The sequence below is a fragment of the Aegilops tauschii genome, chromosome 7 (assembly GCF_002575655.3).
Source record: "Aegilops tauschii subsp. strangulata cultivar AL8/78 chromosome 7, Aet v6.0, whole genome shotgun sequence".
NCBI lineage: Eukaryota > Viridiplantae > Streptophyta > Magnoliopsida > Poales > Poaceae > Aegilops > Aegilops tauschii.
Genome location: NC_053041.3, coordinates 305,472,653 through 305,497,500, shown reverse-complemented (window position 1 = coordinate 305,497,500; position 24,848 = coordinate 305,472,653). Strand labels below are relative to the sequence as shown.

General features: G+C 51.5%; 1 protein-coding gene across 1 annotated transcript; it reads right to left on the bottom strand.

Annotated features, from left to right (window-relative positions):
* Window positions 1-8,545: 8,545 nt before the first annotated feature.
* Window positions 8,546-14,285, bottom strand: LOC109782270 (ABC transporter B family member 1). Its single transcript, XM_020340873.4, has 4 exons — window positions 12,924-14,285; window positions 12,494-12,801; window positions 12,177-12,400; window positions 8,546-11,163 (listed from the first exon to the last, which is right to left on the bottom strand). Exons 1-4 carry the CDS (start codon window positions 14,138-14,140, stop codon window positions 8,785-8,787), a joined length of 4,128 nt encoding a protein of 1,375 aa, XP_020196462.1. The 5' UTR covers window positions 14,141-14,285; the 3' UTR covers window positions 8,546-8,784.
* Window positions 14,286-24,848: the final 10,563 nt, after the last annotated feature.

The window sequence follows — 24,848 nt, the reverse complement described above, 5'->3', positions numbered from 1 at the left end:
CCCGCTAGCCCGACCGCACCATGCCGCACCCGCCTAGCTAGCTAGTTCGGCCGTTCGCGCGCTCTAGCGTAGCTTCCGTCGGGCACCCGTAGCTCCTCGCCGCCGGCGAGCCCGTAGCGGTCGACCCCGTCCGTTCCAGCCCCTCCGACCACCACCGTTGGACGCGCGACGTCGAGCCGCGTCGAACGCGCCCAGCCCCGCCCCCGCAAACCCACAGTGGGTGAAACCCGCGCCCCTCCCGCGCGCGCCGCCGTGCGTTTTGGTCGCCGGCGATACTCCGGCGCCGGCCGCCGACGTGGCACACCTGGGGCCACCCCTGGGTCACTGCCAGTGGCCCCCACGGGCCCAGTTGACTGGGTTGACCCAGTCAACTGCTGACTGGGCAGGCCCAGTCACTGACATGCGGGCCCCGCCGCAAAAATTAAAAAGAAAAGAAAAAGAAAATGTTTTATAAATAAAAATAATTAGTTTAATTAATCTCTCACTCACAAGTGGGCCCAGTAGTTAATTAGCTAAAAAACTAATTAGTTAATCCTCTGTTAACCCACTGTCTATGACAGGTGGGTCCCCCTTGTCAGTTTGACCAGTCAACCCGGACTGTTAACCGCTGACGTCACTCCTACGTCATGCTGACGTCATATCCCTTTTTTTGTTAATTAAATAATTCCAGAAATTCAAATAAACTTTGAAAATTCATATCTTTTAAACCGTAACTCGGATGAAAATGTTTTCTATATGAAAGTTGCTCAGAACGACGAGACGAATCCGAATACGCAGTCCGTTCGTCCACCACACCTCCCTAACCTATCGAACTAGCAACTTTCCCCCTCCGGTCCGTCTGTCCGAAAACGTGAAACATCGGGAATACCTCCCGGATGTTCCCCCCCTTCACCGGTACCACCTACTGTCGCGTTAGGGCACCCCTAGCACCGCTCATTGTCATGTCACGCATCGTCATGCTTATGTTTGCGTTGTATTTACTGTTTCTTCCCCCTCTTCTCTCCGGTAGACTACGAGACCGACACTGCTGCTGCCCAGTTTGACTACGGAGTCGACGACCCCTCCTACTTGACAGAGCAATCAGGCAAGCCCCCCCCCCTTGATCACCAGATATCGCCTACTCTCCTCTATACTGCTTGCATTAGAGTAGTGTAGCATGTTACTGCTTTCGATTAATCCTATTCTGTTGCATAGCCTGTCATTGTTGCTACAGTTGTTCCCCTTACCTGCTATCCTACTGCTTAGTCTAGGATGCTAGATTTCCATCAGTGGCCCTACATTCTTGTCCGTCTGCTGTGCTACACTATCGGGCCGTGATCACCTGGGCGGTGATCGCGGGTACATACTTATATACTATATACATGACACATGTGATGTCTAAAGTCGGGTCGGCTCGTAGGAGTACCCGCAAGTGGATCTTTGTGACGGAGCGACAGGGCAGGTTGAGACCGCCTAGGTAAGAGGTGGGCCTGGCCCTGGTCGGCGTTCGCGGATACTTAACACGCTTAACGAGATCTTGGTATTTGATCTGAGTCTGGCCATTTGGTCTATACGCACTAACCATCTACGTGGGAGTAGTTATGGGTATCCCGACGTCGTGGTATCAGCCGAAGCTCTTTTGACGTCAGCGACTGAGTGGCGCGCGCCGTGTTGGACCGCTTTGACGTAACCGCCGTGATCGTGTGGGTTGCTAGGTCTGCTCGCGGCCGCGTTCGCAACGTGCAGGTGTGCATAGGGCGATGGGCCCAGACCCCTGCGCGCATAGGTTTAGACCGGCGTGCTGACCTCTCTGTTGAGCCTAGGTGGGGCTGCGACGTGTTGATCTTACGAGGCCGGGCATGACCCAGAAAAGTGTGTCCGGCCAATTGGGATCGAGCGTGTTGGGTTATGTGGTGCACCCCTGCAGGGAAGTTTATCTATTCGAATAGCCGTGTCCCTCGGTAAAAGGACGACCCGGAGTTGTACCTTGACCTTATGACAACTAGAACTGGATACTGAATAAAATACACCCTTCCAAGTGCCAGATACAACCCGGTGATCGCTCTCTAACAGGGCGACGAGGAGGGGATTGCCGGGTAGGATTATGCTATGCGATGCTACTTGGAGGACTTCACTCTATTCTCTTCTATATGCTGCAAGATGGAGATGACCAGAAGCGTAGTCTTCGACAGGACTAGCTATCCCCCTTTTAATTCTGGCATTCTGCAGTTCAGTCCACTGATATGCCCCTTTACACATATACCCATGCATATGTAGTGTAGCTCCTTGCTTGCGAGTACTTTGGATGAGTACTCACGGTTGCTTCTCTCCCTCTTTTCCCCCTTTCCTTTCTATCTGGTTGTCGCAACCAGATGTTGGAGTCCAGGAGCCAGACGCCACCGTCGACGACGACTCCCACGGCACTGGAGGTGCCTACTACTACGTGCAGGCCGCTGACGACGACCAGGAGTAGTTAGGAGGTCCCAGGCAGGAGGCCTTGCCTCTTCGATCGTTGCTACTTTTGTGCTAGCCTTCTTAAGGCAAAACTTGTTTAACTTATGTCTGTACTCAGATATTGTTGCTTCCGCTGACTCGTCTATGATCGAGCACTTGTATTCGAGCCCTCGAGGCCCCTGGCTTGTATTATGATGCTTGTATGACTTATTTATGTTTTAGAGTTGTGTTGTGATATCTTCCCGTGAGTCCCTGATCTTGGTCGTACACATTTGCGTGCATGATTAGTGTACGGTCAAATCGGGGGCGTCACACTAATACCACCCAATGGCGACGTGGGCCCGTAAGCCACAGAGCCAAGTTAGTAAAAGTTTACCAATGACTACACTCGACTTCGGCCAAGGAGTTGGAAAGGGGGGGTTCCTACAGGCAGTCGGCTCTGATACCAACTTGTGACGCCCCCAATTCAATCGTACACTAATCATGCATGCAAACGTGTATGATCGAGATCAGGGACTCACGGGAAGATATCACAACACAACTCTAAAACATAAATAAGTCATACAAGCATCATAATACAAGCCAGGGGCCTCGAGGGCTCGAATACAAGTGCTCGATCATAGACGAGTCAGCGGAAGCAACAATATCTGAGTACAGACATAAGTTAAACAAGTTTGCCTTAAGAAGGCTAGCACAAAAGTAGCAACGATCGAAAAGGCAAGGCCTCCTGCCTGGGACCTCCTAACTACTCCTCGAAGCCGAACTCCACGTAGAATCATCCTCGGGATCTCTAGCTCCTGGACTCCAGCATCTGGTTGCGACAACTAGGTATAGAAAGGGGAAAAGAGGGAGAAAAGAAACCATGAGTACTCATCCAAAGTACTCGCAAGCAAGGAGCTACACTACATATGCATGGGTATATGTATAAAGGGCCATATCGGTGGACTGAACTGCAGAATGCCAGAATAAGAGGGGGATAGCTAATCCTGTCGAAGACTACGCTTCTGGCCACCTCCATCTTGCAACATGTAGAAGAGAGTAGATAGTAAGTTCACCAAGTAGCATCGCATAGCATAATCCTACCCGGCGATCCCCTCCCCATCGCCCTGTTAAAGAGTGATCACCGGGTTATATCTGGCACTTGGAAGGGTGTGTTTTATTAAGTATCCGGTTCTATTTGTCATAAGGTCAAGGTACAACTCCGGGTCGTCCTTTTACCGAGGGACACGGCTATTCGAATAGATAAACTTCCCTGTAGGGGTGCACCACATAACCCAACACGCTCGATCCCATTTGGCCGGACACACTTTTCTGGGTCATGCCCGGCCTCGGAAGATCAACACGTCGCAGCCCCACCTAGGCACAACAGAGAGGTCAGCACGCCGGTCTAAATCCTATGGCGCAGGAGTCTGGGCCCATCGCCCATTGCACATCTGCACGTTGCGAACGCGGCCGAAAGCAGACCTAGCCTAGCAGGCGTTCCAGTCCAATCCGGCGCGCGCCACTCAGTCGCTGACATCACGAAGGCTTCTGCTGATACCACGACGTCGAGTGCCCATAACTGTTCCCGCGTAGTTGGTTAGTGCGTATAGGCCAAATGGCCAGACTCAGATCAAATACCCAGAACTCGTTAAGCGTGTTAAGTATCCGCGAACGCCGACCAGGGCCAGGCCCACCTCTCTCCTAGGGTGTCTCAACCTGCCCTGTCGCTCCACCACAAAGTAACAGTCGGGGACCGTGAGGAACCCAGGCCCACCTCTACCGGGATGGAGCCACCTGTCCTTTCAGCCCCCTCATCAGAATCACTTGCGGGTACTCAACGAGCTGACCCGACTTTAGGCACCACATGTGTCATGAATATAAAGTGTATAGTATATACCCGTGATCACCTCCCGAAGTGATCACGGCCCAGTAGTATAGCATGGCAGACGGACAAGAGTGTAGGGCCATTGATGGAACACTAGCATCCTATAATAAGCAGTAGGATAGCAGGTAAGGGTAACAACTGTAGCAACAATGACAGGCTATGCATCAGTATAGGATTAACCGAAAGCAGTAACATGCTACACTACTCTAATGCAAGCAGTATAGAGAAGGAATAGGCGATATCTGGTGATCAAGGGGGGGCTTGCCTGGTTGCTCTGGCAAGTAGGGGTCGTCAACAACGTAGTTGGTCGGGGCACTAGCAGCGGCGTCGGTCTCGTAGTCTACCGGAGAGAAGAGGGGGAAGAAACAATGCAAACAGATGCATATCGATGCATGACATGACAAGTAACAGTGCTAGGTGTGCCCGAACGCGGAGGTGATACCGGTGAAGGGGGAAACATCCGGGAAAATATCCCCGGTGTTTCGCGTTTTCGGACAGACGAAACGGAGGGGGAAAGTTGCGTGTTCGATATGCCAGGGTTGTGTGGCGGACGAACGGGCTGCGTATCCGGATTCGTCTCGTCGTTCTGAGCAACTTTCATGTACAAAGTTTTTTCATCTGAGCTACGGTTTATTTTATATGATTTTCTAAAGTCTTAAATCATTTAGAATTTATTTAATTATTTTTAATTCGGCATTATCCAGAATAGTGCATGCTGATGTCGTCATGACGTCAGCATGACGTCAGCAGTCAACAGAGGTGTTGACTGGTCAACCTGACGTGTGCGTCCAGTGGGACCCACCTGTCATACTCTGTTTAGGTTAATTAGGGTTTAGCTACACTAATTACTTTTTAATTAAACTAACAAGTTAATCAGATTAATTAAATAGGATTATTTAAGTTAATTAGATAATTAATTAACATTTTATTTACTATTTATCTTTTTTAATCTTTTTACATATATATTTATTTATTTTCTTAAATCGTTCTGGGGCTGGGCCCCACATGTCTGTGGCCCAGAGGTGCCATAGCGGTTCGGGCGGTAGCGGGTGCGGGCGCACCCGAGCGAGCGCTCGCCCGCAGGGCGGGACGAGGCCAGCGAGGCCGGGTAGTCAACAGAGGGGGACGCCGGCGGGAGAGCAGCAGGGCGGCGCCGGAGTGGGGCCGCGGGCCAGAGGGCGAGTGGCCGTGGCCGAGACAGACTGCCGGGACGAGGCACGGGCGCCAGGGCGCGGGGGAGGTCGACACGACCGCGAGTCGAGCCAGGGCGCCAGGTCGTGGGTGCGGTGAGCGCGGTGAGCGCGGTCGCGGGCGCGACCAGGGGCGGTGGTCAGAGGCATGCGCCGGTGCGGTGAGCACGTTCGGGGCCCGGGTCGGCGAGTGTGCACGGCGACGGAGGGGAAGAGGAGGAGGGGGAAAGGCCCGGGGCCTCACCGGGGTTCGCAGGGTCAAGGGCAGCGGTGCTCGAGGTGGGGGGACGGGGACGACGTGGGCGGCGTGGAGGCAGACCGGTGGGGAGGCGACGCCGGCGAGGTAGCGGGCGATCCGATGGCGGCGGCGACGAGCGGCGACGGGGTGGGGCGCCGAGCGCTGGGCGCCAGTTGGGAGGGGGTGAGGACGGGGCGGCGCTGGTGTGGCGGTGGAGCGCCGGTGTGAGGCGGGGCGGTCCGACAATGGTGTCGGGGGCGAGCGGCGTGCGCCTCCTGATCCAGATCGGGGGAGGGGAACCGAGCGAGTGGTAGAGATCGTGCGGGGGAGGGGTAAAGTGGACCGGGTGGTGCTAGGGTTTCGGCCTCGGGGTGGTTAGTAGGCAAGTGGGGTTGGGCCGGCCGACTGGGCTGAGGCCCAGGTGGGCAGGGGGTTCCTCTATTCCCTTTTTTTGTTTTCTCTTGATTTGCTTTTCCTTTTATATTTTTCTTTTATTTCTTTTCTGTTTTCATTTATAGTTTCTATTATTTTAGTTTTATAAAATACCAAGTTAGCACCTAAATTAGTATTACTAATTAGGCCACTGCCATAATTATTTTGGCACACTACTAATTGAGTTATATTATTATAACTTTATAAAAGGCATTAAAATAATTGTTTTGCCCTAAGCTTTGGTTATTTTAGTGAATTTAAATATTATAAGAAATGTTGGTTTCTCCACCATTATTACTCATGAATTATTCGGCAACACCCCAACATTTTAGTTTTAATATTTGAAAATATTTTATTGTTTGCTTGATTTTGAATTTGAATTCGAACCGGTTTTGAACTAACGCGAGATTAGCAACAGTAATCGAGGTGACGTGGCATCATTAACGTGGGATTACTGTAGCCTAATTATCCGGGCGTCACAAGTGTCAAAACCGGCGGATCTCGGGTAGGGGGTCCCGAACTGTGCGTCTAGGATCGATGGTAACAGGAGACGGGGGACACGATGTTTACCCAGGTTCGGGCCCTCTCTATGGAGGTAATACCCTACTTCCTGCTTGATTGATCTTGATGAATATGAGTGTTACAAGAGTTGATCTACCACGAGATCGTAATGGCTATACCCTAGAAGCCTAGCCTGTGTGAATATGGTAATGAATGTATATGTCCTTTCCGGACTATCCCCTTCGGTTTATGTATACACCGAGGGGATCTAGGGTTTACATGGAGTCGGTTACATAAGAAGGAATCTTCGATCGCCAAGCTTGCCTTCCACGCCAAGTAGAGTCCAATCCGGACACGGGTACAGTCTTCGGCCTTCATGTCTTCGCAGCCCATCAGTCCGGCCCATGGATAACAGGCCGGACGCCCGAGGACCCCTTAGTCCAGGACTCCCTCAGGTACCCCCGGTCCTAGAACCCCGACATTGGTTCAGGGGAGTAAATCAATATTTGAGGGGATCATTGGGTCCCTTCTAGCTCGACGAGAATGGTTCATACTGATGCGCTCATCCCCCCCCCCATGCAGGTGCTTGGGACGAGGATCTTGTGAGGAATTTTTTCCTCCCGGTGGACGCTGAAAGAATGTTGCAAATCTCTCTCTTGGTGCACCTGAATGATGACTTTATAGCAAGGTACAAGACCAAGTCTTACTCTTTTTAGTTCGGTTAGCTATTACACCGAATAGGAACATCAATTTGGGTCTAGAATCATTGCAAATGAAGGGACTTCTAATGTGAATCCAGTTTGGTCCGAGGTGTGGAAGTTGGCAGTTACAAGCAAAGTTAAAATATTTATTTGGCGCACTCTCAAGGGGGTGATCCCCTCGCATGACAGTCCTCTCCCACAAGCACATAAATGTTTCACTATCCTACCCTATTTGTCACCCGGGTGATGAAGATATTCGTCATCTTACGTGTACTCATGCACATAAAGCTTGGAAGGCTCTTGGACTATACAACATCATTGATCAAACTTTGGCTATGGACCGTTCGGGTTCAGTTGTTTTGGAAGAAATCCTTCAATGGCCGACAAGAAAGTTCCGGGTTCTTGGTTAGCTAGGCTTACAAGAAACGGTGGTTGTTGCATCTTGGTACATTTGGATTGAACACAGAGAAGCTAGGAAGGCTGTGCATGTTAAACCTCCTTTTAGTTCAGCCCTTGCTATCCAGGCACTTACAACCAATTATGCAAAGAAGAACCTTCAAGAGCAGGTGAATAAACCGGGCTGGGAGAAACCTCCTCCCGGTTCATACAAGTTGAATACCGATGCATCATATTTTGAGGATGGTTCATGATCGATTATTGATGTCCTTCAAAATAGCCGTGGGGAGGCGATCTCTGGTATAATTGAACCTTTCGATCATGTTACGGATGTGCAACCGCTGAACCTATGGCTCTTTGTGGAGGACTTAGTTAGTATGTGATATTGGGTGCTCGAAGATCATCGTGGAATCTGGCTGTCTTGAGCTCATCAATGCTTGCACATGATATTATGATATTTTGGCTCCATATTCTACAATAGTGGGGGCGGATTGATTTCAGTATGCTCATGCGGATTGATTTCAGTATGCTCATGAAATGTCATCGATTGAAAATGGGGGCATGTGGCCCCTCTCATCGAAAAAAATGAAATGTCACCGATTTACTTTAGGGATTGACCCATGGAAGCAAATAACTTGGCACACTTGTTAGTTAGACATGCTTATGACTCAAAAGTTTTATACGATCCTCCTAGCTTTCTATTATCGCATGTTCTAAATGATGTAACATTGTCAGCTATGCAATAAAGTGCCAAGAGGAGAAAAAATGTGTATTGATCGGGCGGGGGTTTGAGAAATAGGGCCACCGTCACGTGGACCGACACATGAGGGGTCGAGCCTATGTGGTCCGCGGACAAGTGGAGGATGAATTGGATTCTCTTGTGGTGTGTAATACGGATCATGGCATTGGCAGCACATACGGCTTGTCAATTGTGACCACCCTCCTCCCGCCAGCCAGCAACAAATTTTTTAGAAGAAAAGAAGATCCTAAAGCAAAACGCGAGTGGAACCGTGCATGGAAGATGTATCAAACGTTGGATGCAGAGGGTCCGGGTCCGGGCACGGCAAGGGTGTGGGGCGTGAGGCGCTGCAGCTGCAGCATCCGCGCGTAGCATCCGTCGGGGTGATGGTTGAGCAGGTGCGAGTGCGACCCTTGCTCCACCACCTTGCCGTCGTCGATGACCGCGATGGTGTGCGCGTTCCGCACCGTGGCCAGGCGGTGCGCCACCACGATGGTCGTTCGCCCTGACCCTGACCCGGCCCGGTCCAGCGCCTCCTGCACGCACCGCTCCGACTCGGCGTCCAGCGCACTCGTCGCCTCGTCCAGCAGCATGATGGCCGCCTGCTTCACCAGCGCTCGCGCGATGGCGATCCGCTGGCGCTGCCCTCCCGACAGCTGCACCCCGCGCTCCCCGACGCACGTCTTGTACCCTTCCGGCAGCGCCGACACGAACTTGTGCGCGTTGGCCTGCGTTGCCGCCTCCACCACCTCCGCCTCGGTAGCGCCCTCGCGGCCGTAGGCGATGTTGTCGTGGATGGTGCCGGCGAAAAGAAACGGCTCCTGCGGCACCATGGCCACCACTCGCCGCAGCGCCTTGAGGTTGTACTTGCGGATGTCCTTGCCGTCCAGGAGCACGCGCCCGGAGCTGGGCTCGTAGAAGCGCTGGATGAGCGCCAGCACGGAGCTCTTGCCGCACCCGCTGGGCCCCACCAGCGCCAGCGTCCGGCCTGCGCGGGCGCGGAGGCTCAGGTCCCGGAACACCTGAACGTCCGGCCGCGACGGGTACGAGAAGTCGACGTGCTTCAACTCCACGTCGCCCCTGGGCCGCTCGGGGACGGCTGCGGCGTCCACGTCGTCGGGCTCGATCTCCGTCTTGCGGTCGATGGTCTCGAACACCGACTGCATGGCCCGCCCGCCCTTGATGAAGTCCGGCGCCAGCGTCAGCGTCTCGGCGGCACCGTTGGCGGAGACCATGAGCACCATGAAGACGCGGATGGTCTTGGAGAAGTCGGAGACGCCGTGCTTCACCAGCCACGCAGCGTACCACAGGCCCAGCGCGTAGGACGCGTACAGCAGGAACTGCGCCACACCGTAGCCGATGCCGGCGATCTGGCCCTTCCAGAAGCAGCGCCGGAGCGGCCTCTGCAGGTTGGCCTCGAAGAGCCTCGTGATCTTGTCCTCCGAGTTGAACGCCGCCACGGTGCGCACGTTGGCCACCGCCTCCCCCGCAATCTGCGTCGCCTTGGCGTGCGCGGCTTCCAGGTCACCCGAGAAACCCTTCATGAACATCTTCTGCAGGACGGTGGCGCCGACGACGAGTGGGAAGACGGCGAGGAGCACGAGCGCGAGGCGCCACTGCAGGACGAACCCGGCCGTGCAGGCGACGAGCATAAGCGCCGAGTTCTGCACGATGATGGAGATGCGGTCCCCGATGGCGGAGCGCACGTTCTGGGCGTCCAGCGCGAGCCTGGCAGCGATGTGCGCGCTGGCATTGGCCTCCATGTCGAACCAGGCCATCTCGTTGCGGAGCACCGCCGTGAGCATCTTCTCGCGCACGCGCTTGGTGAGGTTCTCGCCCACCGTGTCCCAGAAGAGGTGCTGCACGGTGTTGAAGAGCAGCGCGGCGGAGGACATGCCGATGAGGAGGTAGCAGTACTTGGCGATCTCCCGGTCCATGTGCCTCGGGTCCGGCGTGTAGTAGATGCTGAGCACCGCGCTGAGGATGTAGGCGAAGATGGCGCTGAAGGAGCCGCATACCATGGACCCCACGGAGCCGGCGAGCGCGTAGCCCCACTCGGGCGAGTTCATCTTGGCCAGCCGCCAGAAGGAGCTGGCCTGCGCACGGAACGCCAGCTTCTCCATTCCCATTCCCATGCCCATGCCCATCCGGTGGGCGGCTGGGTCATGTATGACGGACAGGCTGAAGTCGGCGGTGGAGAAGTCGGAGAGGCGGCGGGAGTAGGGCGAGCGGCCGTAGGAGGAGTTGCGCATCATGATGGGTGAGCTGACGGAGTTGCGGGCGCTGGAGGGCCTTGCGCTGCTCCTCCTGGCGCTGACGAGGGCCGCCTCGTGCGCCTGCTCCTGCATGCGGATGAGCTTGGCGTACGCGCCGCTGTCCCCTCTGGCCATGAGGTCGTCGTGCGCGCCCATCTCGGACACGGCGCCAGCCTGCAGGACGGCGACGAGGTCGGCCTTGCGGATGGTGGAGAGCCTGTGCGCGATGACCAGGGTGGTGCGGCCGATCATGAAGCGGTCCAGCGCCTCCTGCACGAGCTTCTCCGACTCGGAGTCCAGCGCGCTGGTGGCCTCGTCCAGGAGGAGGATGGCCGGGTTCTTGAGCATCGCACGGGCAATGGCGATCCGCTGCTTCTGGCCGCCGGAGAGCTGCAGGCCGCGCTCCCCCACCTGTATCACCATGTTCAAACATATTGACTTGTCAGTAGTACTCCTCTAGAGTCGTTTATATGGGAATTTTGACTGGAGGCCAGCTTAATTTTGTAGAATGTGACAGAATTGAATTGTTTATGGTGGAATTTTGACTGGGAGTAGAGCCAGGGCATGGTGCCATCCATGTGATGGGGTCGGTGTCGATGGAGTACTAGGGAAGGGAGCTTGGATCAGTAGCCCATGTGCTTGCTTGGATCAATTATCAATGGCAGCTTTTGGTCAAGCAAGTGCTGTACCACTGCCACTGCCACTGCTGAAAAAATAATAAAAGGAACGTACTACTGGACAAAGCATGCTTGAATCTTGTGAGATCAACTTGACATTCCTGACAAAACGCCGACCTGGAATTAGTTTACTGCTGGGCTGGAGCGGAATAAAGAGGCAGCAAAAGAGTAGTGTGAAATCATGGCCCATTCTCGGCTCCCCCTCAGCTGCTTGTGTTGTGTTTCGTGGTGAGAAAGGGACTTTTGGAAAATGGAGGAGGCAGGCAGGCAGGCAGGTACGTACTAACTGTTACCAACTCCTAATAGCATTTATTTTATTTAAATCAACATGCTCCTTTTTTTTGCAATGTAAAGCAACATGCTCCTAACAAACAAACAATTGCTTCTTCTTCTTCTTCTTCTTGGTGGTGAAATAGTATTGCACTAGTAACAATGGGCCCTGTGACTGTGATGGAGCCCAGTAGAGAAGGTGTCATCATGTGATGTTGTTGCCTAACAAACAAACAAATGGAGCACCAAGCATCCGATCTGAGCCGGGGGTATCTAGCTCCTCTATCTACTCCTCCACGGCAAAGGGGCCAATGATGGGATGGGTGTGATGAGGGAAAAAGGATGGTGGAAAGGGCAAAGCTATCTACTACTCCAGCCTAATGGCGCACGGATCGGGCGGATAAAAAGGAAGAAGCTAGCACGCGCGGGATGAATCTAATATGATTGCCGGAGTGACCAACGGACGGACGGACGGACCTGCGTGTCGTAGCCGTCGGGGAGCTTGATGATGAAGGAGTGGGCGTTGGCGACCCTGGCGGCCTCCTCCATCTCCACCTGGCTCGCCTCCTCCCTCCCAAGCAGCAGGTTCTCCCTGATGCTCGTCGCGAACAGCGCCGGCTCCTGGCTCACCAGGCCGATCTGCGACCGCAGCCACCGCAGCTTCAGATCCTTGAGCTCAACACCGTCAAGCATGATTTGCCCTGCTCGCATTTTAACAAGCGCCTACTAACTCACTCCTTCCAGTAAATTATACTCGAGTAAGAGACAAGGGAAAACTTGAGAGTCAGTCAGACCTGAACTCGGGTCGTAGAACCTCTCGATCAGCGACACCACCGTACTCTTCCCGGAGCCAGAGCTGCCAACCAGAGCGATCGTCTTCCCGGCCGGTACGCTTAGAGAGAAGCGGCGCAGAATCGGCGTGTCCGGCCGGGACGGGTACGCGAACTCCACGTTCCTCAGCTCCAGCCGCCCCGTCACCGACTCCAGCTCCACGCCTTCCTTGGTGATGCCTGGCGTGTGGTCGATGATACGGAAGATCTTCGCGGCCGCAACCCTCGCCTTGGCAAACGCCGCCATGCTCGGCGCCGACTGCCCAAGACCGCTGCTCGCACAGCACAAGAATCCATCAATGCATCTTCCCTTTCAGCGGCGCCAAGGTGTCCTCTCCTTATAAATAAATAAGGAGGAGAGGAGAGGAGAGGAGTAATAAGACGGAAGACTTACAGTCCGCCGATCATGACGGAGAACATGGTGGCGATGGCCAGCCCGCCGTTGGTGTGGTGGCCGCGAACGAGGTGCCCGCCGTACCAGAGGAGCAGAGCGTAGCAGCAGAAGACGGTGAAGTAGGTGCCGCCCAGCCCGAGGCCCTTGGCAAAGCCGTTCCGGTAGCCGATGCTCTGCGCCACGGCTAGCGCCGCCGAGTAGGCCTGCGCCACCCGCTGCTCACCCACGAACGACTGCACGATCCGTATCTGCGACAGGGCCTGCTCCGCGATGTTGCTGGCGCTGGACAGCGCGTCCTGGCTCTTGGAGGAGAGCTTGCCCATGGTGGCGGCGGTGAGGCCGCCGATGACGGCGATGAGCGGCACGACGGCCAGCGTGACGAGCGCGAGCTGCCACGCTGCGGTGAAGCCGACGACGAAGCCGGCCACGAAGGTGGCCATGTAGTGGATGAGGTTGCCGAGCTTCTCGCTGATGGCGTCCTGGACGATGACAGCGTCGGCGTTGATGGCATAGATGACGTCGGAGGTGCGCACGTCGGTGTCGAAGAAGGAGACGTCCTGCTTGAGCGCCGCCTGGAGGTACCGGATCCGCATCCGGGTGGACTGCCGCTCGCCGGTCCACATCCAGCAGGAAATCTCGGCCCAGGACGACGCCCAGATGGCGGCGCCCACGACGAGGAAGTAGAAGGCGTACTTGACGACGAGGCGGACCATGGTGTCCGGGTCGTCGGCGTGGGAGCCGAAGGAGTCGACGAGGTCGGCGAAGAAGCGGAGGAAGACGGGGAGGGAGCAGCCGTGGACGAGGGCGCCGAGCGTGCCCACGGCCATGAGGACGCGATCTAGGCCGTCGGCGAAGCGGAACAAGTCGCGCAGGGCGGCCGCCGGCGCCGGAGGGGGCGGCTTCTCGTCGGCAGGCGGCTTGGCATTGGGCGGAAGCTGCTCCGTCTCCAGTGGCGCGGGAGGCGGCGAGCGAGGAGGAGGGGGGGAACCAGACGCATTGTTGGTGCCGGTAGCTGCTGCCACGGCCGGTGCTGGCGTGGATTGCTCTGCTGCTTCTGGCTCTGGGTGCGGTGGGTGGAACAAGTGCGGGGGCTGGGAGGTGGAGGGGAGGTGGAAGGCCTCGAGCTCCGGGCGGGCCCACTCGTCGGCGGCGTTGGCGTCGGCGCCGGCGCCGTGGACGACGACGCGAGCCTTGATCTCTTCAGGGTCGCTAGACATCGGGACGGCAAGGCACGGAGGGGGAGCCGGACAACTCCTCCCTCCCTATCCCTCTGCTCTGCTCTCCTCTCCTCTGTTTCGCGCCTCCGTCTCGTCTTGTCAAGTGCGTGTGTGTGTGGGACTGGCAGAGGCTGCTGCTTCTCCTTCCCCTTCCTGCTTATAAGATGGGTAGGGATCTACAATGGGGACAAGGGCCCACCGTATTTGGCATGAATTATTCCCCTCTCTACGTCTCACCCCACCCCAAATCCTATTTATATACTCCACATTTTCTTTAACACGGTACAAAATGCACATACTCACAAACACATACATACACTCACATTCCTATCCATAATGTTTCTTTAGCAAAAGAATCAAATCCCATCTCTGTAGTAATTTGTTTACGTCCATAATCGTGAGTAAGTGGAAACTGCATGTTGAGCGCACTTTCCTTTTCCCACGACTTTGTCAATGAAGATGCTCACACGGTGCAGTGGTTCTTCTTTCGTGAGTTCCTACCAGCGCCGGTGTGGTGCCCTCAAATGACTTCTCGAGAGGCGTGCAGTGCACGTTAGAGCAACTTCAATACGTCCACCCAAACGGATGTGCGTTTTGTCCGGTTTTTATTTGTTTGGGTCGACAATGCGTCCAACGCGATAACTCATATTTGCCGTGCGGCCAGCTTGCTGTCATTTTTCAACCAATATACACATATTTTGCATAGTTTCATAAGCAGACAAATATAGCATAGTTCCACAACCTAAATAAATATATCTAGTTTACAAGCTGAACAAAAATTAAATGGTCTTAATTACATTTTAAAAACTACATCTATTGATTGCCAACATGAGCCCGTGAGTTTCCTAATCACAAAATTAATGATGAAATTGGATAAACTGTGCAAACGTTGCCGCTCCTCCATGCTCAGGCACAACATTGTCACCCTGGAACTGAAACCCTTGATCGTAGATACGTTTCGGGAGCTCATTCATGATCACACAAGCAGTCATCACCTCCCACAACTCCTTGGTGCTCCAAATTCTAGCAGGATACCGAACGATGCCCCATCGAGGTTGCAGAACACCAAACACGCTCGACATCCTTCCTACCACTCTCTTGCTCTTGAGCAAATCTCCTCCTCTTCACAATAGTGATCCACTAAGGACAGATACAGCCAGCTAGGTAGTATCATTTGTTGTAGTCTGGCTGTTGATATTAACATTCATCGGCGGGCAGTTGCCTTCGGCAAGCCTTGCAAACACCGGCGAGTGTTGAAGCACGTTGATATCATTGTGCGATCTGGACGTGCCGAAGAAAGAGTGTCAGATCCAGAGATCTTATGCCACGACCTCAAGTATGACAGTGCAAGCCTTGACATGGCCCCTATACTGCCCTTGCCAAGGAGAAGGGCAGTTCTTCCACTCCCAGTGCATGCAGTCTATACTGCCAAGCATCCCTGCGAAGCCCCTGCTGGCATTCATCGCCAACAAGCGGGTTGTATCTTCAACATTTAGCTCTCTCAAGTAATCGGGGCGAAACACTGCGATCACATCCTTGCAGAACGTGTACATGGAGTCTAGGCATGTAGACTCGCTCATACGGACGTACTCATCGATGAGATGACCGGGCTCTTCGTATGCAAGCATCCGGATAGCTGCAGTGCATTTCTGATAAGAGGAGAAGCTAATATTTCCAAGGGCATCCTCCTTGAGGGAGTCCTGGATTAGGGGGTCCTCGGGTGTCCGGACTATTTGATATGGGCCGGACTGATGGGCCGTGAAGATAAAAGTAGAAGACTTTCCCCGTGTCCGGGTAGGACTCCTATATGTGTGGATGGCAAGATTGGTGTCCGGATATGTTATTTCCTTCCCCCACAAACCGACTCTGTATAACCCTAGGCCCTTCCGGTGTGTATATAAACAGGAGGGTTTTAGTCCGTAGAGGCTATCAGAATTCTCATAGGCTAGACAACTAGGGTTTAGCCATTACAATCTCGAGGTAGATCAACTCTTGTAACCCCTATACTCATTTAATACAATCAAGCAGGACATAGGGTTTTACCTCCCTTAAGAGGGCCCGAACCTGGGTAACATCGTGTCACCCATCGTCCCTTGTTACCATTGATCCTCAGACACATAGTTCGGGACCCCCTACCCGAGATCTGCCGGTTTTGACACCGACATTGGTGCTTTCATCGAGAGTTCCACTGTATCGCCGACAGTAGGATCGATGGCTCGACTCGTCATTGGCGACGATGCTGTTTCCGAGGAGACTTTTCTCCCTGGTCAACTCTTTGTGTTTGGCGACTTCGCTCTGCGGGCCAATTCAATTGGTCACCTCGAGCAGATCGACAGCTACGCCCCTAGTCACCAGATCAAGTTTGGAATCTTGAATTATATCGCTGATATCCGAGGAGACTTGATCTTCGAAGGGTTCTCGGCCTCGGCCGCCGCTCCTCATCTACATGAAGGAAGCCCGTCGGATTCACCATCAGATTCCGTTCAAGGATCGACTCCCGTGCCTGCCCTGGCCTTAGATCCAGAGCAGACCACTCTGTCCGAAGACGGGAGGATAAGCCCCGCCGGACTCTCTCCCATTACGGAGCTCCCTGCCGGAGACCTAGAGGTGACCATGTTGTCAACGGGCCCAGAGTCAAACAGGACTCTTCCTGTCATCGGGAAGCCGGACTCGTCTCTGGATATCAACTCCGAACTTTCGAGGTCTGCGTCCACCGAGCTCGGTCAAGTGGTGATTACCGGACCCAGCTCCGCAGATCCTCAATCAATTGTCCAGCTTTTGCTCCTAAACGAGGCGCTGGACCTAATGCGATCTCTCGCCATCACGGAAGCGTCACTTCCGAACTACGCCCAGCCTGAACTGGGGGCTGAGAGCGGGGAATTTTACGCCCCACCCACCACCCACTTAATAGCCACTGTCGAGGACCTAGTCGACATGCTAGACTACGCCTCCGAAGACATCGATGGTATGGACGACGATGTCGGAGCCGAACCAGGCCAAAACCCGCCTATCACTAGGCGTTGGACGGCCACTTCTACTTACGACGTGTACATGGTGGATACGCCTGACAAGAAGGACGGAGATGGCACTCAAGATTCGATTGAGGACAAGCCCGTCAAGGCACCACCAAAGCGCCGACGTCAGCGGCGCCGCTCACGATCGCGTCGGGAAAAGGAAAGCAATACCGACACTGGAGATAATAACACTCCGGCCAATGCTGAAGACTCTGGCCACCCCGTCGAACCTGCGTTCGAGCAGGATGAATGGGAAGAGGGACAAGTCAACCCAGATGAACTTGTCAATCATGAGGATTCAGAAGATAGTAACTATCTACCGGCCTCCGGGGAAGACGTTAGCCTCGGTAACGAAGATTTCATCGTGCCAGAGGAACCCCTCGAACAAGAGCGCTTTAAGCGACAGCTCATCGCCACTGCGAGGAGCCTAAAAAAGAAACAACAGCAGCTTCAAGCCGAACAGGATACGCTCAACGACAGATGGACCAAGGTCTTGGCTGCCGAAGAATATGGCCTCGAGCGCCCGACGAAGAGCTACCCAAAGCGCAGGCTACTACCACAATTCGACGACGAGGCCCTTGAGCCAATACCGTCAAGATACAATCATGCTGATCAATCGACCGACCACCACATGGATGGGACAAAGCGACTACTTATGCCGAACACCAGCCCACGCCTCCCCGCCGTAGAGGCAAAGAGGCGGCAGCTCCGGGCTACACGTACGACTTACGTCAGGACCTGGACAATAGAGCTGGCCAGACCAGATCAATCTACGGATCAAGGGGACATACCCCAACACGAGACGACAGCCATCAAGCCCGGCACGACAAGCATAACCAAGTTCGGGCCGAAAACCAAACACGGATGCCATCCGAACTCCATCGTGACGTTGCCCGATATAGAGGCGCCGCACATCCCATGTGCTTTACCGATGAGGTAATGCAGCACCAGTTTTCGGAAGGGTTTAAACCCGTAAACATCGAGGCGTACGATGGAACGACAGATCCCGCTATATGGATTGAAGATTTTCTTCTCCACATTCACATGGCTCGCGGTGATGATCTCCACGCCATCAAATACCTCCCCCTAAAGATAAAAGGACCAGCACGGCACTGGTTGAATAGCCTCCTAGAGAACTCCATTGGCAGTTGGGAGGACTTAGAGGATGCTTTTCAAGACAACTTCCAAGGCACTTATGTCTGGCCACCGGACGCTAATGACTTGAGTCACATAGTCCAACAACCCAGAGAGTCAGCCCGCAAACTCTGGACTCGGTTCTTAATTAAAAAGAACCAAATTGTCGACTATCCGGATGCCGAAGCCTTAGCGGCCTTTAAGCACAACGTTTGTGATGAATGGCTTGCCCGACACCTCGGTCAGGAAAAGCCAAAGACTATGGCAGCTCTTACTGCACTTATGACCCGCTTCTGTGCGGGCGAAGATAGCTGGTTGGCTCATAGAAGCAGCAGTACTAGCGACCCTGGTACGTCTGAGGCCAGGTATGGCAATGGAAGGCCACATCGCAGCAAAAATAAGCGTGAGAGCAACAATGAAGAAACCGAAGATACGACGGTAAATGCCGGGTTCAGCGGCTCCAAGCCCGGTCAGCGGAAGAAGCCGTTCAAAGGAAATAAAGACGGTCCATCCAATTTGGACAAGATACTAGATAGGCCTTGCCAAATCCATGGCACCCCTGCAAGCCTGCCAACCACACCAACAGAAACTGCTGGGTTTTTAAGCAGGCCGGTAAACTAAATACCGAACATAAGGGGAAAGGACCTCAAAGCGAGGACGATGATGAGCCTTGCCCTTCGAACACAGGGGGACAGAAGAAGTTTCCCCCCGATGTGAAAGCAGTGAACATGATATATGTCACCCATATCCCCAAGAGGGAGCGCAAGCGCGCACTAAGGGACGTCTACGCCGTAGAGCCTGTCACCCCAAAATTTAACCCATGGTCGGCTTGTCCGATCACCTTCGATTGTAGGGACACCCAACTAGTATCCGTCATGGAGATTCAGCGGCCCTGGTACTCGATCCCATCATCAACGGATACCATCTCACTAGAGTCCTTATGGATGACGGTAGCAGTCTCAACTCGATTTACCAATACACTGTCCGTAAGATGGGTATTAGGCTTGATTCTTGACCCGTCTGTAGAGGCCCGCTGCACAGGCTCCTTAACACTGGAAGTGGTATTCGGCTCTCCAGATAACTTTTGAAGTGAAGAATTGATCTTCGATATCGTCCCTTTCCGCAGTGGTTATCATGCACTGCTCGGACGAACTACTTTCGCCGGCTTTAATGCAGTCCCACACTATGCTTATTTGAAGCTCAAAATGCCCGGACCGCGCGGCGTCATCATAGTAAATGGAAATATGGAGCGCTCCCTCCGTACCGAGGAGCACACCGCGGCCCTTGCAGCCGAGACACAGAGAGGCCTCATCAAGCCCAACAACTCATCGGTCATTAAGACCCTTGACACTGCCACACGAGTCCGATCCACATTACAGTACGACAACTCGGCGGATCCAGAGCTTGAATAGAAGTTCAGCCTCCGGCGATCGCCCCATAAGGTTGCGGCATACGTAACGCGCGTGCATAATTACGCACAAAAAATACCTTGGGCAGCGCCGGGGCATACTGCGGAAAAGGTCTATAGTACGGCTTGACCCTATTCGGACCTTAACCCTTTTTTCTTTTTTCTTTTCTTTCACTCAAGGTTCATTAAAAACCTACCTACTCTACGGTTGTACAGGGAATCCTTTCTATATTCCCCTTTCTTATAGACGACCATCGACTTTTCCTCTCAAAGCATTTGTCACCAAGGAGAAACGGCGCAGACGTGCGGCAGGGCACCACTGGGATCTTCAAAACCACTGCTTTTAGGCCCTGTGTACAACTTTCCCTTGTGTAAACTCTCGGCATGTAAAATAGCCTTGATATTTATGGCATTATCTGTAATAGCACGTCTTGACGTGTTAACCAAGATATAAAGGAAAAAATTGATCACCACTTTTCGTCTGGTACTGATTCATTTTGTCATCCGTATTCCCTCCTTACTTCAGATTGCCACACGTGCTTCAGTCCGGCCTTAACACCGGGGGTTGTATTCAGCTCCGCACGTTTTCAAGTCCGAACACCTATAGGGTACTCTTCGGCGTCCCGAATATCGTACTATATGCATCGGCTCCAAATCATGTCTTTGGTCTAACAGTTGGGTTGCCCGGCTCTTGTGCTTACCACCTTACGTTCCGCTCGTTTGGCTAAGGTAGTAAAGGGAGAACTACTGCGATTGTATTTCTGGTTCGTCCGGTCAAGTACATCAGTAGAGAAAGCCGAAAACTGATTTGTCATGATAAAGCGAGAGCTGGTCGGCGAGTCGGTGACTTACTACAAATCGTTAGTGATTTACTCTGTGTTATACGAGGAGCTGGTCTTCGTCTAGCCGCGTGGAAAAGGCACCTTAATTCGGATTGCCGCATACGCACAAAGGGGCTAGTACTTAGCCCCACTGTCAAATGATGACCCACAAGTATAGGGGATCTATGGTAGTCCTTTCAATAAGTAAGAGTGTCGAACCCAACGAGGAGCAGAAGGAAATGACAAGCGGTTTTCAGTAAGGTATTCTCTGCAAGCACTGAAATTATCGGTAACAGATAGTTTTGTGATAAAGTAATTTGTAACGGGTGACAAGTAACAAGTGTAAATAAAGTGCAGCAAGATGGCCCAATCCTTTTTGTAGCAAAGGACAAGCCTGGACAAACTCTTATATAGAGAAAAGCGCTCCCGAGGACACATGGGAATTATCGTCAAGCTAGTTTTCATCACGCTCATATGATTCGCGTTCGTTATTTTGATAATTTGGTATGTGGGTGGACCGGTGCTTGGGTGCTGTCCTTACTTGGACAAGCATCCCACTTATGATTAACTCCTATTGCAAGCGCTCGCAACTACAAAAGAAGTATTAAGGTAAACCTAACCATAGCATGAAACATATGGATCCAAATCAGCCCCTTACGAAGCAACGCATAAACTAGGGTTTAAGCTTCTGTCACTCTAGCAACCCATCATCTACTTATTACTTCCCAATGCCTTCCTCTAGGCCCAAATAATGATGAAATGTCATGTAGTCGACGTTCACATGACACCACTAGAGGAGAGACAACATACATCTCATCAAAATATCGAACGAATACCAAATTCACATAACTACTAATAGCAAGACTTCTCCCATGTCCTCAGAAACAAATGTAACTACTCACAAAGCATATTCATGTTCATAATCAGAGGAGTATTAATTTGCATAATGGATCTAAACATATGATCTTCCACCAAGTAAACCAACTAGCATCAACTACAAAGAGTAATCAACACTACTAGCAACCTACAGGTACCAATCTGAGGTTTGGATACAAAGATTGGATACAAGAGATGAACTAGGGTTTGAGAAGAGATGGTGCTGGTGAAGATGTTGATGAAGATTGACCCCCTCCCGATGAGAGGATCGTTGGTGATGACGATGGCGATGATTTCCCCCTCTCGGAGGGAAGTTTCCCCGGCAGAATAGCTCTGCCGGAGCCCTAGATTGGTTCCGCCAAGGTTCCGCCTCGTGGCGGCGGAGTTTCTTCCCGAAAGCTTTCTTATGATTTTTTCCAGGGCAAAAGACCTCATCTAGCAGAAGATGGGCACCGGAGGCCTGCCAGGGGGCCCACGAGGCAGGGGGCGCGCCTAGGGGGGTAGGGCGCGCCCCCACCCTCGTGGCCAGGGTGTGGGCCCCCTCTGGTATTTTCTTCACTCAGTATTTTTTTATTAGTTCCAAAAATGACTTCCGTGAAGTTTCAGGACTTTTGGAGTTGTGCAGAATTGGTCTCTAATATTTGCTCCTTTTCCAGCCCAGAATTCCAGCTGCCGGCATTCTCCCTCTTTATGTAAACCTTGTAAAATAAGAGAGAATAGGCATAAGTATTGTGACATAATGTGTAATTAGCAGCCCATAATGCAATAAATATCGATATAAAAGCATGATGCAAAATGGACGTATCAACTCCCCCAAGCTTAGACCTCGCTTGTCCTCAAGCGGAAGCCGATAACGATAAATATGTCCACATGTTTAGAGATAGAGGTGTCGATAAAATAAAATACGGACATGAGGGCATCATGATCATTCTTATAGAAGCAACATATATGGATATTGTCGTATGATTTCTTATGCTCAAGTAATAATCTATTCACAATGTCAAGTATGAATCAGAAACTTCATTGAGAACTAACAACCTATGATCTTGGTCATTGAAGCAATTGCAATTTATCATAACATCAGAAAGAGTCAATATAAGAGCTTTTCAGCAAGTCCACATACTCAACTATCATTTAGTCTTTCACAATTGCTAACACTCATGCAATACTTGTGGTTATGGAGTTTTAATCGGACATAGAGAAAGATAGGGCCTTATAGTTTCGCCTCCCAACCTTTTACCTCGAGGGTAATGTCAACAATAATAATTCATGCTAACTTAAATCCAATTGGATATATATATCAGGATCTTTCCAACACAATGTGCTTGCCAAATGATAAAATATAAAAAGGAAAGGTGAAGATCACCATGACTCTTGCATAAGGAATAAGACAAAAGTAAAAGATAGGCCCTTCGCAGAGGGAAGCAGAGGTTGTCATGTGCTTTTGGTTGGATGCACGAAATCTTAATGCAAAAGAACGACACTTTATATTGCCACTTGTGATATGGACCTTTATTATGCAGTCCGTCGCTTTTATTGCTTCTATATCACAAGATCGTATAAAGTTTATTTTGTCCACACTAATAGATCACACATATTTAGAGAGCAAATTTTTTATTGCATGCAACAATGACAACTTTCTTGAAGGATCTTATTCAATCCATAGGTAGATATGGTGGACTCTCATGGCAAAACTGGGTTTAAGGGTATTTGGAAGCACAAGTAGTATCTCTACTTGGTGCAAAGAATTCGGCTAGCATGAGGGAGAAAGGCAAGCTCAACATGTTGGATGATCCATGACAATATACTTTATTTCAGATATAAGAAAACATAACCCATTACGTTGTCTTCCTTGTCCAACATCAACTCTTTAGCATGTCATATTTTAATGAGTGCTCACAATCATAAAAGATGTCCAAGATAGTATATTTATATGTGAAAACCTCTCTTTCTTTATTACTTCCTATTAATTGCAACGATGACCAAAACTATGTTTGTCAACTCTCAACAACTTATAATCATCATATCTTTATATGTGACGTCATTACTCTTCATAAGATCAATATGATCTCTTTGATTCTTTTTATTCTTTCCTTTTTTTTTCTTTTTTTCCCTCAAGACCAAAGCAAAGTAATCAAGCCCTTGACTCAACACTAATCTTTACTATATATAGCTCACAGACTCGATTACATAGAGGGATCATAAGGCAAAACTCAAAACTAAATCATACTAAAACTTTATTCTACTAGATCAAGATATTACCAAAAGGATCGAACTACGAAAAACGGTAAAGATAGGAGTGTGATGGTGATACGATACCGGGGCACCTCCCCCAAGCTTGGCAGTTGCCAAGGGGAGTGCCCATACCCATGTGATTATATCTCCTTTGCTGGTGAAGAGGATGGTGGGGTTGTTGATGATGTAATTTGTGCTTTCAGCTTCTTCATATTGTAATTGAGAAGAGCAATTTCCTCCTTTAAATCATCGACCTCCGACTCCAGCTTCAAGATCTTGTCACATAAATCTCCTTTGCTTTTCTGTCGAAAACGAGAAGGAATAGATCGGTTGTTAGACAGTTTAGCCCTCTTAGGGAGACTAGACTTCTTGAACTTCACGTGCATATCCCCAGGTTGAGGTAGAGGGACATCCTCCTCCTCCGAGTTTGAATCATTGATCCTCATAAAATGAGCATCCTCCTCCTCATCCATAGTTCGACCACAAGGAGATAGGTCCCCATAGGTCTTTGGGTCAGCAATGAGGTGTGAGACATATCTCTCTCCGTCGGAATCCTGAGATGACATCTTGCTCCAAATCTACTACAGAAACAGCTCGAAGCAAAAACAGAGGATATTTGCGTGATACGAGAGTCAAAACTTCCGGGAGATTATATAATGAATTTTTACCGACCAAAAGAAGTATCGTGCAAGAAAACAGAGTCCGGAGAGCGCACGGGGTGCCCACAAGGCGGGGGGCGCGCCTCCCACCCTCGTGGATACCCCGTGTCCTTCCCGGACTGCTTCTTATTTTCCTATTTTCTTAAATATTCCAAAACGAATAAAAATTGCCATTACAACTGTTTTGGAGTTGGTTTACTTACGGTACCACGTACCTATTCCTTTTCGGAGTCTGAAATGTTCTGGAAAGTGTCCCTTATATATTCCTCCGTGGTTACGGTTTCAATAACATTGGTTTCAACATTTATGGGATTACCTGAGATATAATGTTTGATTCTTTGACCGTTCACCACCTTCAGATTTGTGCCTTCGAAGTTGTTGATTTTTATGGCACCGGAATGATAGACCTCCTCGATAATGTAAGGACCTTCCCATTTAGAGAGAAGCTTTCCTGCAAAAAAAAATTCTTAAACGGGAGTTGAATAGCAACACATAATCACCTACATTAAACTCACGCTTTTGTATCCTTTTGTCATGCCATATTTTAACTTTTTCTTTAAA

Bases quoted from the DNA above. Each gene is read 5' to 3' on its own strand.
- LOC109782270 (XM_020340873.4), bottom strand. From the start codon at position 14,140: ATGTCTAGCGACCCTGAAGAGATCAAGGCTCGCGTCGTCGTCCACGGC. The intron at 12,401-12,493 runs GTCTGACTGACT...AAATGCGAGCAG, and splicing joins GTTCTACGACCCGAGTTCAG to GGCAAATCATGCTTGACGGT. The intron at 11,164-12,176 runs GTCCGTCCGTCC...ATGGTGATACAG, and splicing joins CCGACGGCTACGACACGCAG to GTGGGGGAGCGCGGCCTGCA.